Source organism: Periophthalmus magnuspinnatus, chromosome 21, assembly GCF_009829125.3.
Source record: "Periophthalmus magnuspinnatus isolate fPerMag1 chromosome 21, fPerMag1.2.pri, whole genome shotgun sequence".
In the NCBI taxonomy this organism is placed as follows: Eukaryota; Metazoa; Chordata; class Actinopteri; order Gobiiformes; family Gobiidae; genus Periophthalmus; species Periophthalmus magnuspinnatus.
The window spans coordinates 13,848,368-13,869,993 of NC_047146.1; the positions used below are offsets into that span (position 1 = coordinate 13,848,368).

Below are 21,626 nucleotides of genomic sequence, written 5' to 3' on the forward strand. Positions count from 1 at the left end.
TGTCTATATTTTCACTAGCATACATTTGTTATTATCAAGTGTACTCCTGATGTAATTAGGCCTGCACACCAGAAGCTCGCAAACGGCCGAGTAGTATCGTAAAGCTGTGCAAACTTCACTTTCATCTTTAGTCTTAGTCAAACAATTACTGGTTTCAAATGATTTGGTAACAAAAACTAAATCAAAATCATTTGATCAATGTGGATTTTATGTCTCCATACAAACATGGAAGGCCTAGCGGCGAGTCACAGAGACGTCTTTGGCCATAGGATACCTGAATCTTGGTACTAAATGCTATGAGCAGATCATGCTGAACTAAAATACCAAATGTCATCTTTAGTGAATATGGCTGTAAGACAAGAGGAAATCCTAACCTAGCTGTTAGAACAAATGGCAGTTGTAATGAGCTTACAACTCAAACAAGCAAACAAGCGACTTCTGGAGACAGAAGAAACTTTGATTGAAACCGAGATACAAAATGATCAACTTGTGACACAAGTAAGGACAGTGCTTTCAGATGACCTAAACCTCATGCAATCAAAGCATCAAGAGGCAAGACAAACAAACATGAACTGAAAGTTACATATTCAGATTTTAACAAAGCTGGAGAAACCATCTCCAAACAATAACAGGAGCTAGCAGCAACCTTATCAGGTGTGAGTACAGGCTTGACCAAGCAACTTCAGCGATACAAAATATCAACTCTCAAACAAAACAAAGAGAGCGACAAAAGACTTTATCACATGACTTTACAACAAGATATCAGTGACGAAGAAAAGAACTGTAACTGAGAGCAAGAAGACCCTCCTGAACAGGTGTGCTTCACACAAACACTTCAGGTAAGAACAAACAAGACTTTAGGGGACATGTCCCCACGATCTGCTTTGAAAATGGCTTCAACTACACTGCAGCAGAAGTACAAAGGGAGCTCAGAGATCTACAAGCTCATCTCTGAGCTCCCTGATCAATGTTACTCTTCACAGAGAACAAAGGATCCAGGTGAGATCAACAGTGGAAAGTATGGAATGAATTACCACTTGTCAATCAAAGATCTTAGCCACACTGTCATCAGCTGTGTGAATTAGCCATCAGAGCTTTTATGAAACACAAACAATTGATGACAAAGCATCAAGAGCTCACTAATTTTGAGTCAGCTTAAAACAGGTAAGGACTGCAGACTGCAAAACAAGCAGTTCAAATATGCTTTCTTCTCCACCAAAGAAGCAGAGAAATTAACCAAGACAGGTTCATAGTAAACAGAAGTACAGGAAATGTGGGACCACACTGTACTACAATCCTGACACAGTTCATATCAATGAACGTGAATGAGACCCTCATTTGGCTAAAAGATGCAAAATGAAAAGTTTTCATCGGGGGGGGGGGGGGGGGGGGGGGGGGGGGGGCCTCACCAATCATGATAAGAACAAAGACAATCTTTGTGAATCAAAGCTTGACCAAAGTCATATAAAAAGAAAATAAACCATCTCATCAGAAGAACAGAGCACACAATCATTCCTATCTGTCAATCTGAATTGAAGATAGTAGAAACTGAATCCAGCATGAAACAAAAATATGCTTTGAAAACAAACAGTGCATCAAAGGTAGGTTCAGAAAATAAACTTCAAAATGACAATGCACTTGACAGCCAAACCAAATGGCTTTTCAAAAGATTTCTGTGCAACATAAACTAAAAAGGGTCGAGCTCAAAAGCTTTACATGCCCACCATTCTTGACAATGAGCCCCAACAACAGTGTAATTTATTGCCTTTTGCAATCAATTGCAAAAGGCAATAAATATGAAAGGAAGAAAACTGAAATGCCATCCATGCTTTCTTAAAATCCAGCCATATGCCAACACTAACACAATCTTAACAAAAGATTATGTTATTGTTGGCACATTCTTTAAACAATTGGAACCATGACCGTGGTCCATCCATTCTTTTTGTCTCCACTTGACTCGATTCCTCTCCTTATCGATTTAAGCCCCTGATTGATTTTAAACAATTGGCCCTTTCAACACAGGTGCAGAAACTTTTGCCTTTCACACACTGTCAGACTGCCTCAGTGACACACAGCACTTCTTGGAAACCTTAAATAAACTTCTTGCTCAGGGACACAGCTCCAACAGAGCCAAAACGTCCACAAATACACTTAGACGAGACTAAATGTCACCCTGACAAACAAAACTATGGATATTAAAATTAGCAAAGCAGCATGGCACTTATGATGTAAATAAACATGAAACATACAGTCTCTTTTTTGTAAATAAATCAAATTTGACAAATTCATGAACTATTTAACAGTGCATAGCCACACCCTCTTGCCTGCAAATTAGCAAACAGCTAAAAGGTGTCCACAGGTGGATTTGCTTCAAGCATTTCCAACCAAATTTCAAACCAGATTTTAATTTAGTTTGATGTGTTTAATCACAACACTAAAAACTTCCCTCTGTATGTTCACATTCGCTTGAACCTGCCCTAAAGCAAGTGAAAAAATTAAATCCGGTGCGTTAGCCCCCCCTTACAGATTCAAACAAAATTTTATATGGGGAAATTTCAAATATTTCTGAAATTTTGCACAAAATCCACATCTCACAGATCCTCAAGTTTTTAATGCATGATACTTTCATAACCTCCTTATTCAACGTTTGTTGATATTAGCTCAGATTTGGTGAAAATTATCTGGAGAAGTGACCCAACATTTTGAAATTTGAAGTTTGCAAAAATGCCCCAATTTGTGGAGCAAAGAGGATGAGATAATTTGCAGTGGGTGTAATGTAAAGAGGGAAATTGAAGGCACGATGGCCGCTTGTGGCTATATTATTCATATTTACATTTGAAAAGCATGTTTTAAAGTGCAGCAGTCTTTAAGGACAAGCCTGACAGCTGCTAAAAGAGGCACAGTCAGGCAGCATTAGGCTTTGCTATGGCACACAGACATGTCCCGGATCATGAATAATGTGAGGGCTCAGCATTTATGGAGGGTACATTCTGTTCTAAGTGAGAAATAAAGAATATTTGCCATACTGTATAGATTGTACATTGGTTAAAGGTGCAGTATATAACTTTTCTGGTTTACAAGCAATTGGCAGAGCATTCGCCAGGGAAAAAGTGCAATTTCAAAGCCACAGTATATGTAACTTTTAGCCAAAAATAGATTAAAATAAAATATTTTTTCATTTTGGATGTGTTTATTGCACTGAAAAAAACATGCCTTTACTCCCAGCAGGCTTCCATCTCCACAAACCTGACTATTACTTGTCTTAGAAGCGGGCCTTCTCCTGCTTGTTTCCATAGGAATGTTGGCTATATTCTTCCACAGTATGGCGTAAAGCTTATCTATCTCCATGGAGGATGTTCCGAAGTATGGGTTTAACTTTCTATTTCTGTAGTTAATGTGTCACCAGCAGAAAGTTACACACTGTTCCTTTGACCATAAGTACAGTGTACATTATACAGGTACAGTAGATGCTCAAATTTGCACTCAAGTAAAGGTACCCATATGTGTTAGTTGTTTTTTTTTTTTCCTGGATGATGTATGTGTTCTGACTGTTGCCATGATACCTATTAAAATTTCTATTTGATACTATGGGGAAAACTACATTTTTTAACCTTCTGATACCTCAGTGAGAGGGAAAAACTTTATTTTTTGTGTTGATGTTTTAGTCCCATATGCAGTGAACTCAACCTAGAATAACTAATTATTTAATTTTACATTTTGATCATACTAAATCTGCAAACCTTCACGATCTGCTCTTATTAGTTTTGATACTAGCATTGATCAGTATCTGGGCATCTCTTTTTTGACAACTTTCTCTGGCTTTTGACAAGGAGATCATGGGTTAATTTCTAGGACTGAAACCTTGATTGATTGTGACTTGTTTTTCCTGCTTCCTCCCAGACCTAATGCATTTTAGGTCCATTGTTGACTCTAAATTAGCCATAGTGATAAATCTGAGGTGACTGGTTGTCTGTCACCCTCTCTCCCTCCACTTTTTGCAACCACTGCACATCTAATAATAATGTTTCTTATATATTCTTGGCCACTTAAAATCACATCACAATGTAATCCTTACACTTGGTGGCGGTAACTTTGCAGTGAGGTGTCTTGCCCAAGCACACAAGAGTGTGGAGGTACAAGTACAACTCAGTGTGGAAGTATTCTTAATAGGGACGGGCGATACCACAAATTTTGGTGCCATTTTGATACCAAGTAATTTTGGGAGTCACCTTTTGATACAGATACTTGATACTAGTCTAACCTTATAGCTGAAGATATTTCAGACAAGGTCAGGCATTCACAAGGTGGTATGGCCATAAGCATGGCAGGAAGGTATTTCAATAAATATATGTATACCCAAGGGTTTCAAATGAGCTCAAGGACAACAGGACACCTGACACACATGGATCAGTCCAAATGCTGCTGCTGAAGATGTTTTGACACAAAACAAAAAAGAAATGGCCCTAACATGTCTAAAATTGATCCAATGCCTTAAAATTTGTTAATTAGTATCGATATTTGCAATATCGATCGAAGAATATCGATACTCACATTGCAGTATTGATATATAGATACGTCAATAGTGATATTCCCATTCCTAATTCTTAGTATTCAGAATACAAAACTGATTGGACCAAAAACACTACAATACATTTTAAAACCGGAAAGCCTACTCAGTATTCTGTTGGTGAAAACATTTTGAAAGTATTCATCCCAACACTACATATTTAACTGAAAGTTTTACATGCACAAATGTAAAGTAACTCTCCAGCAGCAGAGGCTTTAATTCCTCACTGCGCTGTGACTTGACTTTGAATGGGGCTTTTTTGAGTTTTTATCAATTATGAATGCATATCTGTAAGTCTTCTGCGTGGTCTTGTTTTAGGTATAATCCACTCTGGCAGATAAAAGGATAGGGCATGGTGAAGTCAGAGCTGGAACAGGGACACGCTCCATTCATTTCAACACATCTCCGGCCCATGAATTATAGATCCCCCTATGGCCGACGCAAAGAGGCTAGCTAGCGCACTGTACACATCTCCATAGTGAACCCAAAGTACTAGGACTGGGTGGGAGGGCATTTAATCCCAATGATGGTCTCTCGTAATTTATGAATGAGAAGTTGCCGCTGAAAGAAGTCGGAATCTAAGGTTTCTCCAAATCCCCCTGTGCTAGCTGCTTGTCGCTATGCTAGTCCTCAGATTGCGCTAACAGGGTGAAAGTGCGCATTTTAATATGCAAAGAAGTCGGAATCAAGGTTTTTTTTTTTTTTTTAACCAATTCCCCATGCCAGCTGCTTGCTGCTATACTAGTCCTCAGACAGAGCTAACCGGGTGAAAGTGCATGTTTTGATATGCAAAGAGGTCAGAATCCGGGGTTTTACCAAACCCCCCTGTGCTACATGCTTGTCGCTACGCTAGTCCTCAGATGGAGCTAACAGGGAGAATGCATGTTTTGATATGCAAGGCTCCACAACGGGAACAGCAGGCATCAAGCGGAATAAAAATGTTACTGCCACCATTGTCCATCTGTGTCTTGTCTGTGCGAGAGATGGAGCTAGACAATGGAGGAGTAGCATATGTGAGGATGCGTGCCTGACTAAGCACATCTCTCAAAAGTGGCTATTTGCCTCAATAAACCTGTCTCCCCTTGACTTTGATTCATAGAAATGTGAGTAATTATACTATTTTTTACAGCTAACATGGGGATTAACTTTCTTTGATGTCTAGAGGGTACCTGTTGGCTCAGAGACAGGATTTTGAAACAGAAAGTTGGGGGAAAAAATCCAAGACACAATGAAGACTTTTTATCGGCATCCTCAAAGCAAAACACTGAGTAAAACACCTGAGGTCGTCTTTCTAAACATGGGAAGAAAAAAAAAACACTTTCTGCAGCTTGCAAAGTGGACAACAAAACAAAAAGTGACAAATATAAAGAGCTACAAAGATAAGCTGCAAAGATGGCAACTTGTTTTTATTTATCGCTGTAATTAGGAGAGTTTTAATAGGTTTTTATACACGTTTGAATTTATAGGCTAATTCATGTTTTATAACTTAAAATGGCATACACGTAGGCCCTATGGAAAATGTCTTCCTCAGTGCCTGTCCCTTTGAACACCAAGATTAAAGGCCCAGTAGCGGACTTTTATTTCTTTGAGTTCTGAAAAAAAGCATGATGCACCATGCATTGTAAAAGCAGCTATTTGGCAGAAAAAAGAGAATAATATCCATTTTGTACATTTAGGTACATTGTTGGATAGAAATAATGTGGAAGCAACTGCCAATACCAGAGTGGGTTAACAAGGGACTAAACGGGCGTAGCCACAACAGTTCACACTGAACCATGTTCCTTACAAATTTTTTTCAAAATTTGGCACAATGGCTGTATGACATGGCGGTTAGTCAATTTGGCAAAATTAACTTTTTTTGAGCTTGTAAACATATTATAACATTGCTCCCTCATTAAAAAACAACAACAACAACAAAAAAAACCATACCATTCATGTTTGCTTGAAATTTTCCAGTACTGTTATGTCAGAGCTAGTGACCCTGCAATTTGTCAGTCCATAAATCATCACTAGACTTGTTTTCCCCATGCCCTGCTGCCAGGAGATGGAGGCCTACACCAGATTTGAGTATGGGGAGCACCCAAGCTGAAAAATCATGTTCCTTACAAAGCCATTATTTTAAGTTATAAAACATGAGATGTTAAAACTGCATAATATATGTTTAAGATTCACACCTCACACTCAGATGGTCTGAAAAGGGCCTTTCTGCACAGACTTTGCTATTACCTATGAGCCAGTGTTTATACAGAACAACTTCACTACCAAATTCGTCTCACCTGGGTGACTTTCTCTGTCACGTTGTGCGTCCTCTCCTTGACTTTGGGGGCTATGATGGGTTTCTCGGACGTGGGCGGAGAGTGCGTCTTCTTCTCCGTTGTCTCGGTGAAGTTGAGAGCGATCAGTGGAATTTTGTTGATGGTGCTGTACTTGTTGATGTTAGAATCCGAGGTAGAACCAAGCAGACTTGACTTGACGTGATTGAAAGGCCCTGCCAGGTACAGCATAAAAACACATTATTATTATTATTAGCATATTCAAAAATAAACCACTAGCTTAATATAATGACGCACACACATTGTCAAAAGAGAGTTGAAATAGCGAGCTCTAAGTGCACTTAAAACATGCATTAGAGTGAGGCTTTTGTGGCTAAGGATAAGTAAATAGAGCATTCTGAACTGTACCTGACTGGGAGACTTTAATTAGGGCTAATGAAATATTTAGCGGATTAGCTTGGAGATGCGACGCAAGCCTTTTAGATAGACAATTCTACCTGGAGGGGTTAATCACAAGCACTATATGCATTCCCCTGAGTGTACACTTTACTGCACATATATTATGTCAAAGGGAACCTAGTCTTGTCATGAACAAAAGTAGAAAGTTAAGTAGAAAGTAGAGGAGAGCATGGTTGGTGGTTAAAGAGGTGTTATCAAACTGTAACAGAATTTAGGCCTAGAAGATACACAGATTAGATTAGATTGAGGTAAGGTTATGTCCAAAAGTAGAAGTAAAAAGTACAAAAAAAAAAAAAAGTCAAGAATTTAGTATACCTGCAATATGACAAAACAAAACAAAGCAAAAAATAAATAAATAAATAAAATTGTGTGATCTGACCCCTATGACAATATTGCTATAAACTAAAGCATGGGGAATTTGTCTTGCTAATATACTCGGAATAAATGTAGCTTGCTCATTAAAAACTGTTGAATTGGCAAAGTTTAGGATTTTATAAGGCTTATAAAAATAATATGTACTAAGAAGTTTGGTCAACTATTTAGCATTTAACAGGGTGGGGTAAAGAGACTGATACATTGATAACAGCTATGCACATATTTGTACAGTAAAACATACACAGACTACGTTACTTGCATAAGGCCCGATAGTTTTATCATTGATGTATGTCTGTCAATCTACATGTAGTTATGACAAAACACGGCCCTGCTTTGCTTCTCAGTAAAAATATCACTTTCTTTTATGCACACATTATCCCGTTCCTCCACCCCTCCCTCCTCCCTCGCTCATAAACACATCTCAACAACAGCATGAGGACACTAGGACAGTATGATGTAAGTTTAATACACGCTTACCTGTTGCCTTAACTTTGCTCATGTCAAGAATTCAGGCAGTTTGGACTGCAGTGGATTACTTACTGTTGTTAACAAGAGAAGTTTTGCCTTTGCTGGGTGAGTGAATGACCCATGAACAAACTGCAAAAGCGCATATGTTTTCGCGTGTAATTAATGAGTTTTGCGCTAGGGCAGGCTATGCGTAAATCTGTGTGAATTTTATAGCCAATGCATATGAATAAGTTAATCGCCACCTAATTAGTCAAGCATTAATCTGAAGTTTTCCTGCAACACAAATAATGTGATCACAAGGTGAAACTAAAGTGAAAGTTTTCATGGCACTGTATAAGGTCCTAATCACATTATAATAACGAGACAGTGAGCCTATATTATTTATAATGTGTAGGTCTAAATCAAAATGTTATTTTGAAAGTATTCATTTGGTGACCATTCTAGAGCGTGTTCAAGGGCTTAGTGTGGCAATACTACATAACATTTTATAATATTACAAATCCTTAAATGTGATCACATTTTAGCCAACCTGAATACATTAAAATGCACTAGAAAACAGGGGAAATGTCTATAATATCTCACATTTTCTGATGTGAGATACACAAATACATTTAGGTGGATGTCGCCTGCTGTGCGTCATGTTGTGGCAGGTGAACCCGAGTGGCACTGAAGTGGCGAGTGTCAGATTTTGCTTAGGGCCGTCTGAAGGTTAGATCCTGCTCTGAATATAAGAATATAAGTATTCAGTTGTCCCTACCTCTCTGCCTGCAAAAGGCTTGTCCTGATATTTTAGTTTTATTCAATAGTGACTGTATGTTAACATTTGAATGCCAAACTATTGCTTCAAGTTCATGCATATTTCATAACAATTGCATCACCGATAGAAAGTAGTCAAGGTAGTGCTTGAGTGCAAATAAATATTTTTGGAGGTGAGTTCTGAGCTGGCAGGTGTAGTGTAGTGAACTAAAATCATTTCACAATATTTTTCTGTTTGCTGTTATCATTGATGGGGTAGTAACTGCAATGTAGTTGCAATAAAAAGCATTTTGGTGGTGTCTCTTTACATAGGAAGTACTATAAACAGTAATATTGATAATACTTTATGCAGAATGCATAAAGTATGCAAATCTTCTTTCTATATAAACCATAAATACATTATGAGCAGTAATAAATATATAGTGCAATGAACACACACCTATATCAATGATATGGTACTGCATGTTAATTATGTGAACTTTTTTTCATTAAAATCTGGTCCAAAAGGGTTTTTATCTTAATATTTTCTGTAGAAATATGTCACGCTTCAAATTATAGCAAAAGGAAATTAAATTATGTCAACTGGACAAAAGTTTTAGAGTCCTTGCGTTTTGACACTCGCTTCTTCAGTTCAGGTCAGACTGCTAGTGGACACTGCCTTATATTTATCTGAAGGGAGGAGCTGACTACACTGAAACTAACACCTATTTGTTTACAGTCTTTGCGTATTGGCTAGGTCTAATGAGCTACAGTAAGTGTGAACTGTGCCTGAGTGAGGCTATATAACAGTGATCACTTCAGGCATCTCTCTCTTTTTTACTGGTTTCATGTAGCAAACAAAGAGAAACTGTAAACAAATAGGTGTGTTCAGTTCAGTTAGCTCCTCCCTTCAGACAGATATAAGGCAGTGTCCACCAGTAATCTGACCAAAACTGAAGAAGCATCTTTAATGATCAGCGAAACAGCTTCACTCTAAAACTTCTGTCCAGTTGACAGAAATGAAATGTTCTCTAATTTATTGAACAATACACTGACATACACATGAACATGACGAGCCTTATGACATTGGCATCCTAAATGTAAACATTTATAGCATGACATGAACCTTACAAAACTATTACCAGGTGACAATTCTTTTTTTTGTTCAAATTTTCCTGAAAATGCACAAACTCTGGTCTCCACAGTTCACTGGTATATGTGATGTAACCATGCAGTCACATGACACAGTGTAATTTTCATGCAGTGGTTTTCAAAAACAACAGGCTTATCTACTTCAATCATGCACATGGGGCTTTCTGCACACACAGTAACTACAGTGGACTTAACCATATCAGCATTCTCCATAATTAAGAACAGTAAGTCCACTTAGGCCATGCACCCATAATGGAACAGAAACAACACTGATTGCCGAGCTTGAATAACATGCTCCAAAATAGAGATTATGATATTACCTCTGACATTGTCTAAAGACGGCAATTGGGAAGAAAAAAACAAGTCAATAAAAATACAAAAACATAATGTAAAGAACAAATTCCCAAGATTAATGATGTACTACACTACAACTTTTATTGTGGAGGGTCTGCCACCTGTGTGTCTCCATGGAGATGTTATTGCTTGCCTGGAATGTTCCACAGTATGTTATTAAAAGATCTCTATCTCATGCTTGTACTTTTTCGCAAAATAATCAAAGTAGTGTTCAGCTCTATGGATAGGCGAGCCCTCTCACAGTAAGAATGCATGTTTTTCTGGGTATCTAGACTATAAGAAGAAAACCTATAATGAATTAAGTGCTAAATAGATACTTTTAATTCCAAACTGCGTAACAGTCTAAACAAAGCACTAACAACTCCATAGACACAAGTAGCAGCTCCCAGACTTTCTACCAGAAAAACAAATAAATAAAAATGACAGTACTTTCTGATCTACCTACCTGATCCAAATAATTAAAATACAAGTATTAGAGATATGTAATATGAAACAGTTTGGATTTCTGTAGGCATCTTTGCCCTGGGGTAGACTGATGTAAACAAGGTCTGACCGCTATCAAGCACTTATTCACATACTACATTCATACAGAAACATTTCAGATGAAGTGTCTAGCCCAAGGACAACCTTTGGACTGATAGATGAACATAAAAGAGATCTGAAAATTTGAAGAAAAACTACTTCACTTAGAGACTCACCCATTCTCTGAAATATATACCTGAAAATTTTACTCAAGCATTGTTTAAAAACTACTAAAAACATGAATCAAACATGAAACTACAGGATTTTGTCAGATTCCATTATTCATCAGGGAGTAAATGCTTAAATGCTTACAAGATCACTTTACTTGACTCCCTTTCACCATTAGCATGTTCAGCCTTCTAACAGTTTATTCATGCGCCATCCCCCTTTCTGAAATTACTTGTACAAAAGAGCAAATATGCCTGATAATTGGAAATATGGTAATATGATCCGCCACTAACAAAAAAAAAAACTTATTGATGGTAATTAAATGCTTAGCATTGGTTAATATTGCATGAGGTTGACACTTGACAGGTCTAAATGAAGTCTGAACTGGAGACAAAGCAGAGACATGTGATACTGGTAGTGAAGTGAGGTAAGGATCAGGGCTGGGCACACAGCACCAGTCTGGCCAATGCATGTATGTGGCATTTACCAGATGGATTAATACAATAATTATGATCCACTGTTCAATATTTGATGAAGGCTTGTTTAACACCTGCTATTATGCGTGCATACAGTGTGTTGTTTACTTACTCAATAGCAATATGAGCTATGTGAACTTTTTTTTTTTTTTGCAGAACAAGAGCATGCTGTCGTATCTTTGGGCATGAACTTTCATCCATAACAAGGCTAGCAGGTAAACAAATACAGCAGTTTCAGGTGATAACTCCTTCCTTAGGGTAGGACTACTCTAGGTCAGGGTAGGGTTGTCAAGATAATGGAAAATCAGATATTAATCAATAGTAAAACTAATATCGATACTAATACTAGTATCAATACTAATACTAGTATCGAAACTGATGAAGAAATCTGAAACCCACGTGTGACTGTTCTTAAATTCTGACAAAACATGTCTTTTGAGCAAGTATTGATACTAAAAAAGTCATATTCAAATAAATCTTTTGTACCAATGAGTTTTTAAATGTATTTTTTTTTTATTATGAGTATTGGAATCGGTATTGAGTAGTAACAAACAAATATAGTAGTAATTTTATTATCATGACAACACTAATTTAGGGCAGTATAAATTCTAGCTCCTCAGACCAGTAGATTATAGTAGTGTGTAGTGTCCTTTAAAACCTTTTCTACACTGGGTTTACTGTTCATCTCTTTAGTTGACTTTAATTTTTTATGTACGATAGTTGGATTAGATAAACTTGCAAGTCTAAGACAACGATGCTGTCATTGAGGCCCTAAAAACGTTTTATGTCAAATCAATAAAAGAATAATTTCATACTCGACTATGTGTTCCTATATTTTCTGAAGTACTTGGTTACACCATAATTCTACAACTACTCTCTCTCTTTGGATAGTCTTGCAGAGCCCAGCTTGCAGTAACACATGGCAGTCATGACTGGACCCTGGCTCATCCCATCTGTTCTGACCCAGGCCAGAGACCCCAGCCTCACCCTGAATCCACACACTCAACTCCTCCCCTTCTGCTGGACTTTCAGACGACTGTTGTTACGGTTACCAGACGAAAACTGAGGCTCTAAAAAGAAGCAAACACATACTGTAGACACATATTTAGACACCATTACTGGAGTGCCGGAACGGTTTGCACTTTCCTGCAATTTGGTGGTGATACCAGGAGGCCAGGGGGTGAAGAGCTGGCCCCCCTTAGGCACAGAAAAGTAGTCCCAGTGAAATAATTGAGTTTAGACTCAAGCCACATGTATTTCTCATCAGGCTCTGTCGTTTAGTATTGAATCTTCCCTAACCCAAACTTTCACTTATTCATTTGGATCTGACTCGCCCCTCTCCCGTGCGTCTTTATGTGATAGCAACAGCTCTATGAAAGCTGTAAGCCATTGGTCAATATCGTTACATGCCTAATAAAAAACACCCATGATTAGTGAGCCGTACCTTCACTTGTGTGTCGATCTCTGAGGACTGCATTCTTGGAGTTACAGCTGTACCCTTCTATCTCATGCACAGAGGACGCCCTCCTCATGCTGCTGATACTGCCCCGGGGAAACGTGTTGGACAGGGACGTGGACGACTGGTGCGGCTCAACCTGGTACAGTTTGTCCCACAGGAGCTTAGGAGAGGAGTGGTCCACCGGCTCGGGACCCCCTATGCTGGCCTGGGAGGAGGGATGTTATGATACACAATTTTTATGTTAATTATTGTGAAAAAACATCACAACTCAACGGTTGTGAAAACACTGAAATCCTGAATTTTCTTTCATTACCACTATATAATACATTCATATTACTACATAACCAGTTTTTAAAATTTTTCTGAATGAAAATCTAATGTTTTGGAGAGTAGACTGAATGAAAATGGCTTAATTTTGTTTGTAAAATAGGTTGTGCTGTGTTATAGAATTTCAAATCGAGCACAGGGGCATAAACCTATGGGAAATTTAACCGCCAAACGTATGATTCACAAACTTTTGTTTTTGTCATTGTGATAATATTGTGGATACCTGGATACCTGGATAATCATGATTATCAACTAAATCCTTTTGACATTGGTACCTGTGAGGAATGGTGGCTGGAGCTGATAAGAGCGTGCGTGTCGTTGGCCTCCATGGGGCTGCAGATGCTCTTGGTGGGGGAGGGGAAGCTTTGCAGTGCCAGGCAGTCGTCCGTGTCCTTAGGAGAGTCCACCATTACAGCGTCGGGATCCTCCTGCGGTAGAGACTGCTTGTTGGTGTTCATCAGACTCAGAGCAGCCTGGCGGAATCGGAAGAATCGGCTCCTCCCTATGTGTTTAAGGACACAAATATTACAGTTTTACTTAGTAAAATGACTTTTCTGTTGTTCAACAGCATGGCATTAAACTAAACATTAACTCCATGGATATAAGTAGGTGGTGCCACCAGGTCAAGTTACAGGTCAGATCTGTGGAGAGGCATGCCCTCTCGCAGTAAGAATGCATTTTACAGGTATTTTTGAGCAATGAAAACACCCAAAAAAATGCTGGAAAGATGACTGCCATACTGGAAATTTCCAGGCAAAGGAATGACATCTCCATGGAAACCAGCAGTTGGTGGACCCCCTACTGGAAAAGTTAGCCTACTTAATAATAGTAGGTTAGGTTTATACACTACTGTACATGAGAAGTGGGAAAGCATTATAAACATTTGATCGGTTGTCTGTTCAGTTGTAAATTCATTCTGCATCTATCCCTGCAAATTCTTGAAAACATAATTAAAATAGACACATTACAGTATATTTATAGTATATAATTGAGAGCTAGTTACAGTAAAACACTATTTTTACAACTTTTGTTTTAAATTGGAGCACAGTATTTAACTGTAATATTCTGTGCCTGATCATTTGGGGAATTATTTTTCATATAGTGATAAGCCAAAGAGGACAGCACATGTTCTTTCTTATTTCTCATTTAATTGGTCTCTATGGGGTTAAGCACACTACATCTTACTTTTGATATAAAGCCCAAAATTCTTATGTAATTGCACAGGCACACATGCAATACTACAAGAAATGTGTTCCGTCCAAGCCCTGGGGCCTAAACATGGCCGCCCATTGAAGTCAGTGGGCCGTGCTTAGTGCCGCATGTCTCTACTTTAGCCTTTAGCGGCTAGGTACATCCAGTCCTGCCCTGCCCATTGACCATGCGCAGTTGAGCTTCACCCAATGAGACTTAGCTCAATGAGAACAAGTAGAGTGGCCGCCAATGAGGCAAGGGAATAATAATAGATAATAAATTATGTTTCCAGGGTGCTTCTGAACCATGTTCTAAACCGGCGGCTCGTTCACGACGGTCGGTCGTTCATGTTGTACCACGTGACCGCCCTAACCAATCAGAGCTTGAGCTAAGCTAAAGCGGACATAAAACAAAACACTTTTGAGTTGAGAAAAAGTGTATGATCTGAAAATAGATTAAAATTGCCATAAAATTCAACTTTTTTGAAAGTTGTAGGTGCCTTGTCAGCCGAACACAAGCAATGTGTGATTACATTGCACTCTATGAGAAAAATCCTCACTGGGCAGGAGGGATTTTTTTGTTTTGTTGTAGTACCAATGAGTGCCCACTAATCAAACTCGCAGCAGCTCTAAGTTATCTAAGCTCCAGTTATTTTAATAGATCCATGATTCCGTCAAAAGGGACTAAACTCGAAACTAAACCATAAACTAAGACAAAAACACGACCAAACCAAGTCTACAGGACTAAACCAGGATCAATCAAGGACCAAATCAAAACAACTCTGAAAGCAGCATTGAACCCACCAATGGTTATTTTTGACATTTGATTTAGGAATAGGTTGATCCAGGATAGCTTCAACATTTAAACTGTGAAGTAATTGTTTGTAATTTGTTAAAATAAAAAAAACAAAAAACAAAACAAACAAACAAACAAATAATTAAAAAAATAATACACAGAATCAGCTCAAATCAGAGCTTCATTCTTCACATTGCTGACCTGAAAATTGGGATACAAATTGAATGTGTAAGGCATCAAACATAGCAGTGATTTTGACATCACTTTTTCATTCACTTGTCAAACCTAAATCCACTTGGTTTGTTTATTTCCTATTTTTCTGGGCGCCATCTGTTCGCATGCTCCAAAAACAGGAGTGTCAGGTGCAGCTAACAAGTCACTGGATGTTGAAAAATGCACAACTTTGAAATAAATGTTGCCGTTCCTATAGCCATTAGTCAATTAATTTTTATCTTAAATGGATGGCTGGAAGGGCCATGGGTGAAAATTGACAACCACTTCTCTAACTATCAGTTCATGGGCAGCTGTGACTACAGAATATAGTTTACCAGCTTCCATGTTAATTTGACTGAGGGGAGACTTAAGAACAGACAATGTAAATGTTTTTACTGAGCCATATGCAATTCTGAGACATTCTGTGTTCATTTTGACATTTCTTTTAATGTGCAATGTACCTGATTTGATGATATATTTAATATATTTCAACATTCAAACATAATTTTGCACTGTGAAATTAAAGGTGTACTGTGTAACCTTTCTGGTGGAAAGATTCATCACCTGCTTGTCTCCATGGAGAGAAGGGAGTGACATGAGAATGCATGTTGTTTTTTGAGCAATAAAAACACTACAAGCAAAATATACAAGTTAAATGCCAAACGGTGAAACATCTCCATGGAGACAAGCAAGACAAGCAAGCAACAGACCCTCGCCGGAAAGGTTACATAGTGCACCTTTAACTTCTTGAATATAAAAAATATAAAAGGAATATATTAACACTAGTCGAAGCTTGGATCTTTCCTCTATATACATATACATCCACACTTTTCCCTTCAAAAGATATATTTTACTTTAAATTGTTAATTGCTATGGTAACGATCCTCATTATTAATCATTCTGAATCGCATGGATAACTGAACTTTCCTGACAATGGAGACTGAGCTTAATATTTACACTACAGCTATCATATATTCAACACACAGCACCTCCACATGCAAAGACGCCCTGGCAACAACATGTGTTCCTTCACCTAACACATGCACCCTTTCAACTCACTGTCCATATCACTCTATTCATACCATACGACTTCAAAAACATGAATTAGTTATAGCTACAATGCTACGTGTCCATTAACAGCTCTACAGTGACCCCAGGTTCGCTTATGAGACTGCGGGCTTGGTTCAGCATCTTCCTTACATAATGTCAGTGCCATCTGTTCCCATTGTCAGGGCAAATGTGCTGATGTTACAACCGTCTGACAATAGAGCTGTAGCACTCAACAAGTCTCCCACACAGGAGCCTGGTGACATCCTAAGCTGGCAGAGGAAACAGAGGGCAGGCCCACCGCTACGAAGGTGACTCTGAGGTAGGGTTGTTAGAAGTATCAGAAACCAGATAGGAATCAATACGAGATGCACATTTGAGCAGGTATCAATACTAAAAAGCCATATTCTCAGGACAGAAATAAACCTTTCCTGAATAGCTTTAGAATGATCTTGAACTGTATGAGACCACATATGCCCATGGACCACTATAGAACCTGTCTGGAAGACTGAAGGATTACATAGATATACACCACATGGTAATATAAACAAAACTACTACTACTTAATGTTGAAAATCACATTCTGTTGTCTCAAGAAAGAATGTTTTTTGTGTCATTGTGGTATCAGGAGTATAGAGTCTATTCCTTATTATTGAAATCAAGTTAGAAATTTTAGTATCGTGACAACATTAATATGTGCGCTAGCGTCATCTTAGGAGAAGGTGGTTTACTTCAACTGTGGTAGAGCGGAATGATTAATTAAAATCAAATCAAAATGGCTGTTTCAAGGGTCATAATCAGCAAATTGTGAAAGCTGTAATTATTTTTGTAATGTAATGTCCAGCAGAGATCAAAATATTCTGTAGACAAAACCGTCCTCCAGCAAACATGATCTGAAATGCATATTATTCATGTATTAATTAACTTATCTCACTGAACTCTCACATGGTACAGTTAAAAAATGTACAATAAGAAAACGAAATGCTAATTGCTAATGCTAACTCTTAATTGTCCTTAAAGGAGCACTATGTAACTTTACTGGTGGTGGGTCCATGACAATGTTGCTCTTACTTTGCCTTGAATGTTTCACAGTATGGCATTAAGCATATTAATTTCCAAGTTAAAAGTCAGATCTATGAAAAGGCCACACGACTCAAATTAATGTTTTTTGATATATTTTTGGGAAATAATGTAGTTTTTGAGAAATATAAATGCTAGAAAGAAACATTTAATGCCATAATTTGAATTTTGAAATGTGAGGAGACAGCACCACCACAAAAATGTTGTGCAGTGCAACTTTAATTCATAAGATCTATATTTGCTCAATGTCTCTCTCTCTTTCATAAGAACTGTAGATATTATTTTGTATTGATCAATGTAATTTTGTATTAGAAGGTAATTTTATAGCAACAGATTGAGGTACCATATATAGCTCCATTGTTATGATATGATCCATCTTCTAGTTTTGGCCATTAAATTAAGGCTAGTCACGTCTGTCAATTCCCTTCTTTTTCCCGCTCTTCATCCCCACTCTTCCCCAGACACAGGGGGATCATTTGAAAAACCAATCAATCCCATGTAAAGACAGCTGCCATGGTAACCAGATAATCAATAGTGTATCAGCTGTATGTGTCAGAGCTTATAAGGCACAGATTGACTGGTGCCTGAAAGTTAAGCACTGTCTGAAGAGGCGCTGGGTAGAATGCTATTTCAGAATCTGCACTGCAACAACACTTGAAATACCTGGATTCAGATAATTAAATTGTAATTCCTTTGCTTGGAATGTTCCACTGTATGACATTACTAGTAATACAAATATACCTATCTTTTAAAACAACTCTAATATAGCAAAAAAAAAAAAGTGACAGCCAGTATGCTAACAGGTGTGAGGGCGCCCATTAGGGGCCTGAATGATTATTCTAAATATGACTCAGGCAGAGTTCACACTTAATGTAGTTCAATAGACCTAGCTAATAAATGGAAACTGTAAACAAATAGTTGTGTTAGTTTCACTGTTGTTAGCGCCTCTCTTCAGACAGATAAAAGGCAGTGTCCACCAGTATTCTGACCAGAACTGAAGAAGCCGCTTGGATGAGCAGTGAAATGTCTTCACTCAAAAAACGTTTATCCAGTTGACAGAATATATATATATATATTTTTTTCATACTTGGACAACTGAGGAAACACACAGATGTCTAATACACTAAATATAAGATCTGTAAGTTTAAATATCCATTTTTCATGTATTTGAGCAAAATGCCCTTGCCCCACTACAGATATATTGTATAAGCAGCTCTTTAAGTCAAATTATGTCTGCTATGTACTGCCTGCATCTACATCTACATTCACATCTACCAATGCGTATTGTTGCCTAATAATTAGGAAGTGCGTGGTTAGCATGGTAGTGGGTAGCTGGTTATAAACTCATCGTAGTAAATAATTAAGATGCTTGGAATGCATCAGGTAAGTGAAGAATAACTTAGGACGACTGTAAACTGTTAAAAATGAACCAGTTCTTTTTTTCCCCACATTTTTAAGGTAAAGCACCTTTAATGCCATACTGTGGAACTTTCTGTTAAAGCAGTTATACATTAATGGTGGCTGACCCATCACCAGAAACGTTATGAGTAAGAATTTGATTTTTGTTTTATTTCAAGGATTTTTTTTTCCAATTGTTTTACCTGATTTCAAGATATCAATGCACTAGGAAATTTAAACTTAAAATAAGAAGGAGACGGTGTAATCCCTCATTCGTCTAGGAGTGGTTTCAGCTGTGGTCATCTGGACAATGTTTCTGCAATCAAACGTTTCAGAACTGACGTAAACATATTGAAACAAATACAAAAATCTATACCTATAAAAGCATCTAAAAAGAAATTAAAATCCTCAAATCAAGATAAAAATAAAAAAAAACAGTATTCAAGTTGTTTTTTCAATTGTCAAGAAATTCTGTTTTTGCAGTGTACGGTGAACTCCAAGTATTTTCTGACTACTCAGAAGTTGGCAGCTAGAACGTCACTTTCCACTGGCGCAAGTATAACCCCAAAATAACTCTAACCAATTAGTGCGGGGGTAAAATGGAAGTTTGGGGACATAAAGTGTATGTGATATAAATAGCTGATCAGAAAGTCAAGCGTACATTTTCTGCAGACTAATCTATCATTAGCGAGTGTGATGCCAGCCGTGGGCCATGTTAGCCGTGGGACTGGATGTCTGCTCCGGTGGCAGTTCTGGGAGAGGGATTATTCACCTCCAGCTCAGACGCCATGACACCTGCGGGCTCATGGACCACTGTCAGCTCTTTGCTATAATTAGTCCCTCAATGTCCAAGTAGCTCCGGATCACATCAAAATGCACTGAAGGTTTTGGAGTGGGATGTTTACGCTACAGCCGTAGAGGTATTGTGTAAACATATCATAACTTTATCACTAATTGAAAAAAAACAAACATCATGATATTTACAATACTAAAGGAATTGTCAAACCTTTCACAGCTAATGGCATCTCAGAATTGTATCAGCACCTGCACAAGACTATATTAGGTTTAAAGGCGTTGTACCTGATTGTTATTATCATAAAAACATGAAATAATAATAATGGCTTACACTTGTAATGAGTTTTACAGGCTTGTCAAAGCCTCTCAAAGTGCTACACTATCGTCATTATTCATTCATTTCCACACTTGGTGATGGTAAGCTACTATTGTAGCCACAGCTGCCCTGGGGCAGACTGACGGGAGCAAGGCACCATCGGCCCCTCCAACCACCACCTATCATTCACGCACAACCTTCCTCCAACCTTTGGGTTGGGGGACCAACACTCTAACCACTGAGCCACTGTCGCCCCCATGAAAAAACATTCCAAGCATATAAGCACTTTTCATAACTCTCAGAGACCAGTGCAGAGTTTTAGCTAACAACAGCTAGCAGGCTAACTCACGCATCTTAATTCTTGGACAATAATGTAAGTAGCACGTACCATATTTTATTTCTACCTTAAGAGCTGCTTATACAAGACACAAATACATGGAAAAAATCAGGTACAGAACCTTTAAACAAGGACTGAAAGACATTAATATTTATTTCAACTACCACAAAAACATGTTAGCTTCTAAACAGGAACCATGTCAAAACTTGGTCCAGTCCAAAAGTTTATTGTTCAAGCCCTATATTATCTTTGTGCCATTGGGCAAGACACTTCATCCACCTACCATAAATTTCTGAGTACTGAGCGCACCTGAATATAAGCCGCACCAGTTAAATTTGAAAAGAAAATACATTTTGTACATATATAGGCCACAGTTGAATATAAGCCGCATGTTATAAATATGTTGTAAAATGTACACAGAAAGATGGTACACTGAGGGTTTTTTGACTTTTAAGTTAAGACAGGTTTTTTTTTCAAACTGTGCCTGAAAATCAGCAGTACGGCACCAACACGCCATCAACACGGGATGAACATACCTGCATGTTTAGAAAATAAAACAGCACCAACACAGGCTGCTTTTCTTCTTTTATTTCCTCTGAAAGCTTTTTACGTTGCCTTTTTACACTAAATTCTTCCTGCTGCCGCCTCCAACATTACACCATTAATTCATTGATGCCAAGCTCACGTGCAGTGGCTCTATTTCCTTCTTTGATGCCAGATTGATTGTCTTTAACTTAAAAGCAGCATCATTTGCATTTCTTCGTGTGTTTTCCATGATTACGCTGTGTGCATGATGCTCAAAATAACAGTTCAAAATCAAAACTAGTGTATTCTTCAGCGCATAATCTTTCCCCACTTTCCCTCACTTTTGCGTTTACAGCTAAAGAGTGCGACCCGGTTGCCGTTAGCCAGTAAAAATCTATAAATTAGCCACACCAATATATGTATAGGCCGCAGGGTTCAAAGAGTGGGAAAAAAGGAGCAGATTATAGTCCAAAATGTACGGTGAGAGCTTCTATTGCTCTACAGAGGTAAGAATATGATTTAGTTACTTAATATGGAAAAGCAATAAAGTGTACTTTGTAACATATTTCTTTACATCAGAATACTGTATTTTAT

General features: G+C 38.0%; 1 protein-coding gene across 1 annotated transcript in view; it reads right to left on the reverse strand.

The window, feature by feature from the left end:
* Nucleotides 1-21,626, reverse strand: part of LOC117388868 (potassium voltage-gated channel subfamily H member 7-like) — a 96,019-nt gene that overhangs the window by 37,504 nt on the left and 36,889 nt on the right. The window contains exons 4-6 of the mRNA XM_033986423.2: nt 13,611-13,837; nt 12,994-13,213; nt 6,844-7,055 (exon numbers count right to left, since the gene is read on the reverse strand). Of these exons, the coding sequence (XP_033842314.1) occupies nt 6,844-7,055; nt 12,994-13,213; nt 13,611-13,837 (659 nt within the window). The remainder of the gene's footprint in view (nt 1-6,843; nt 7,056-12,993; nt 13,214-13,610; nt 13,838-21,626) is intronic.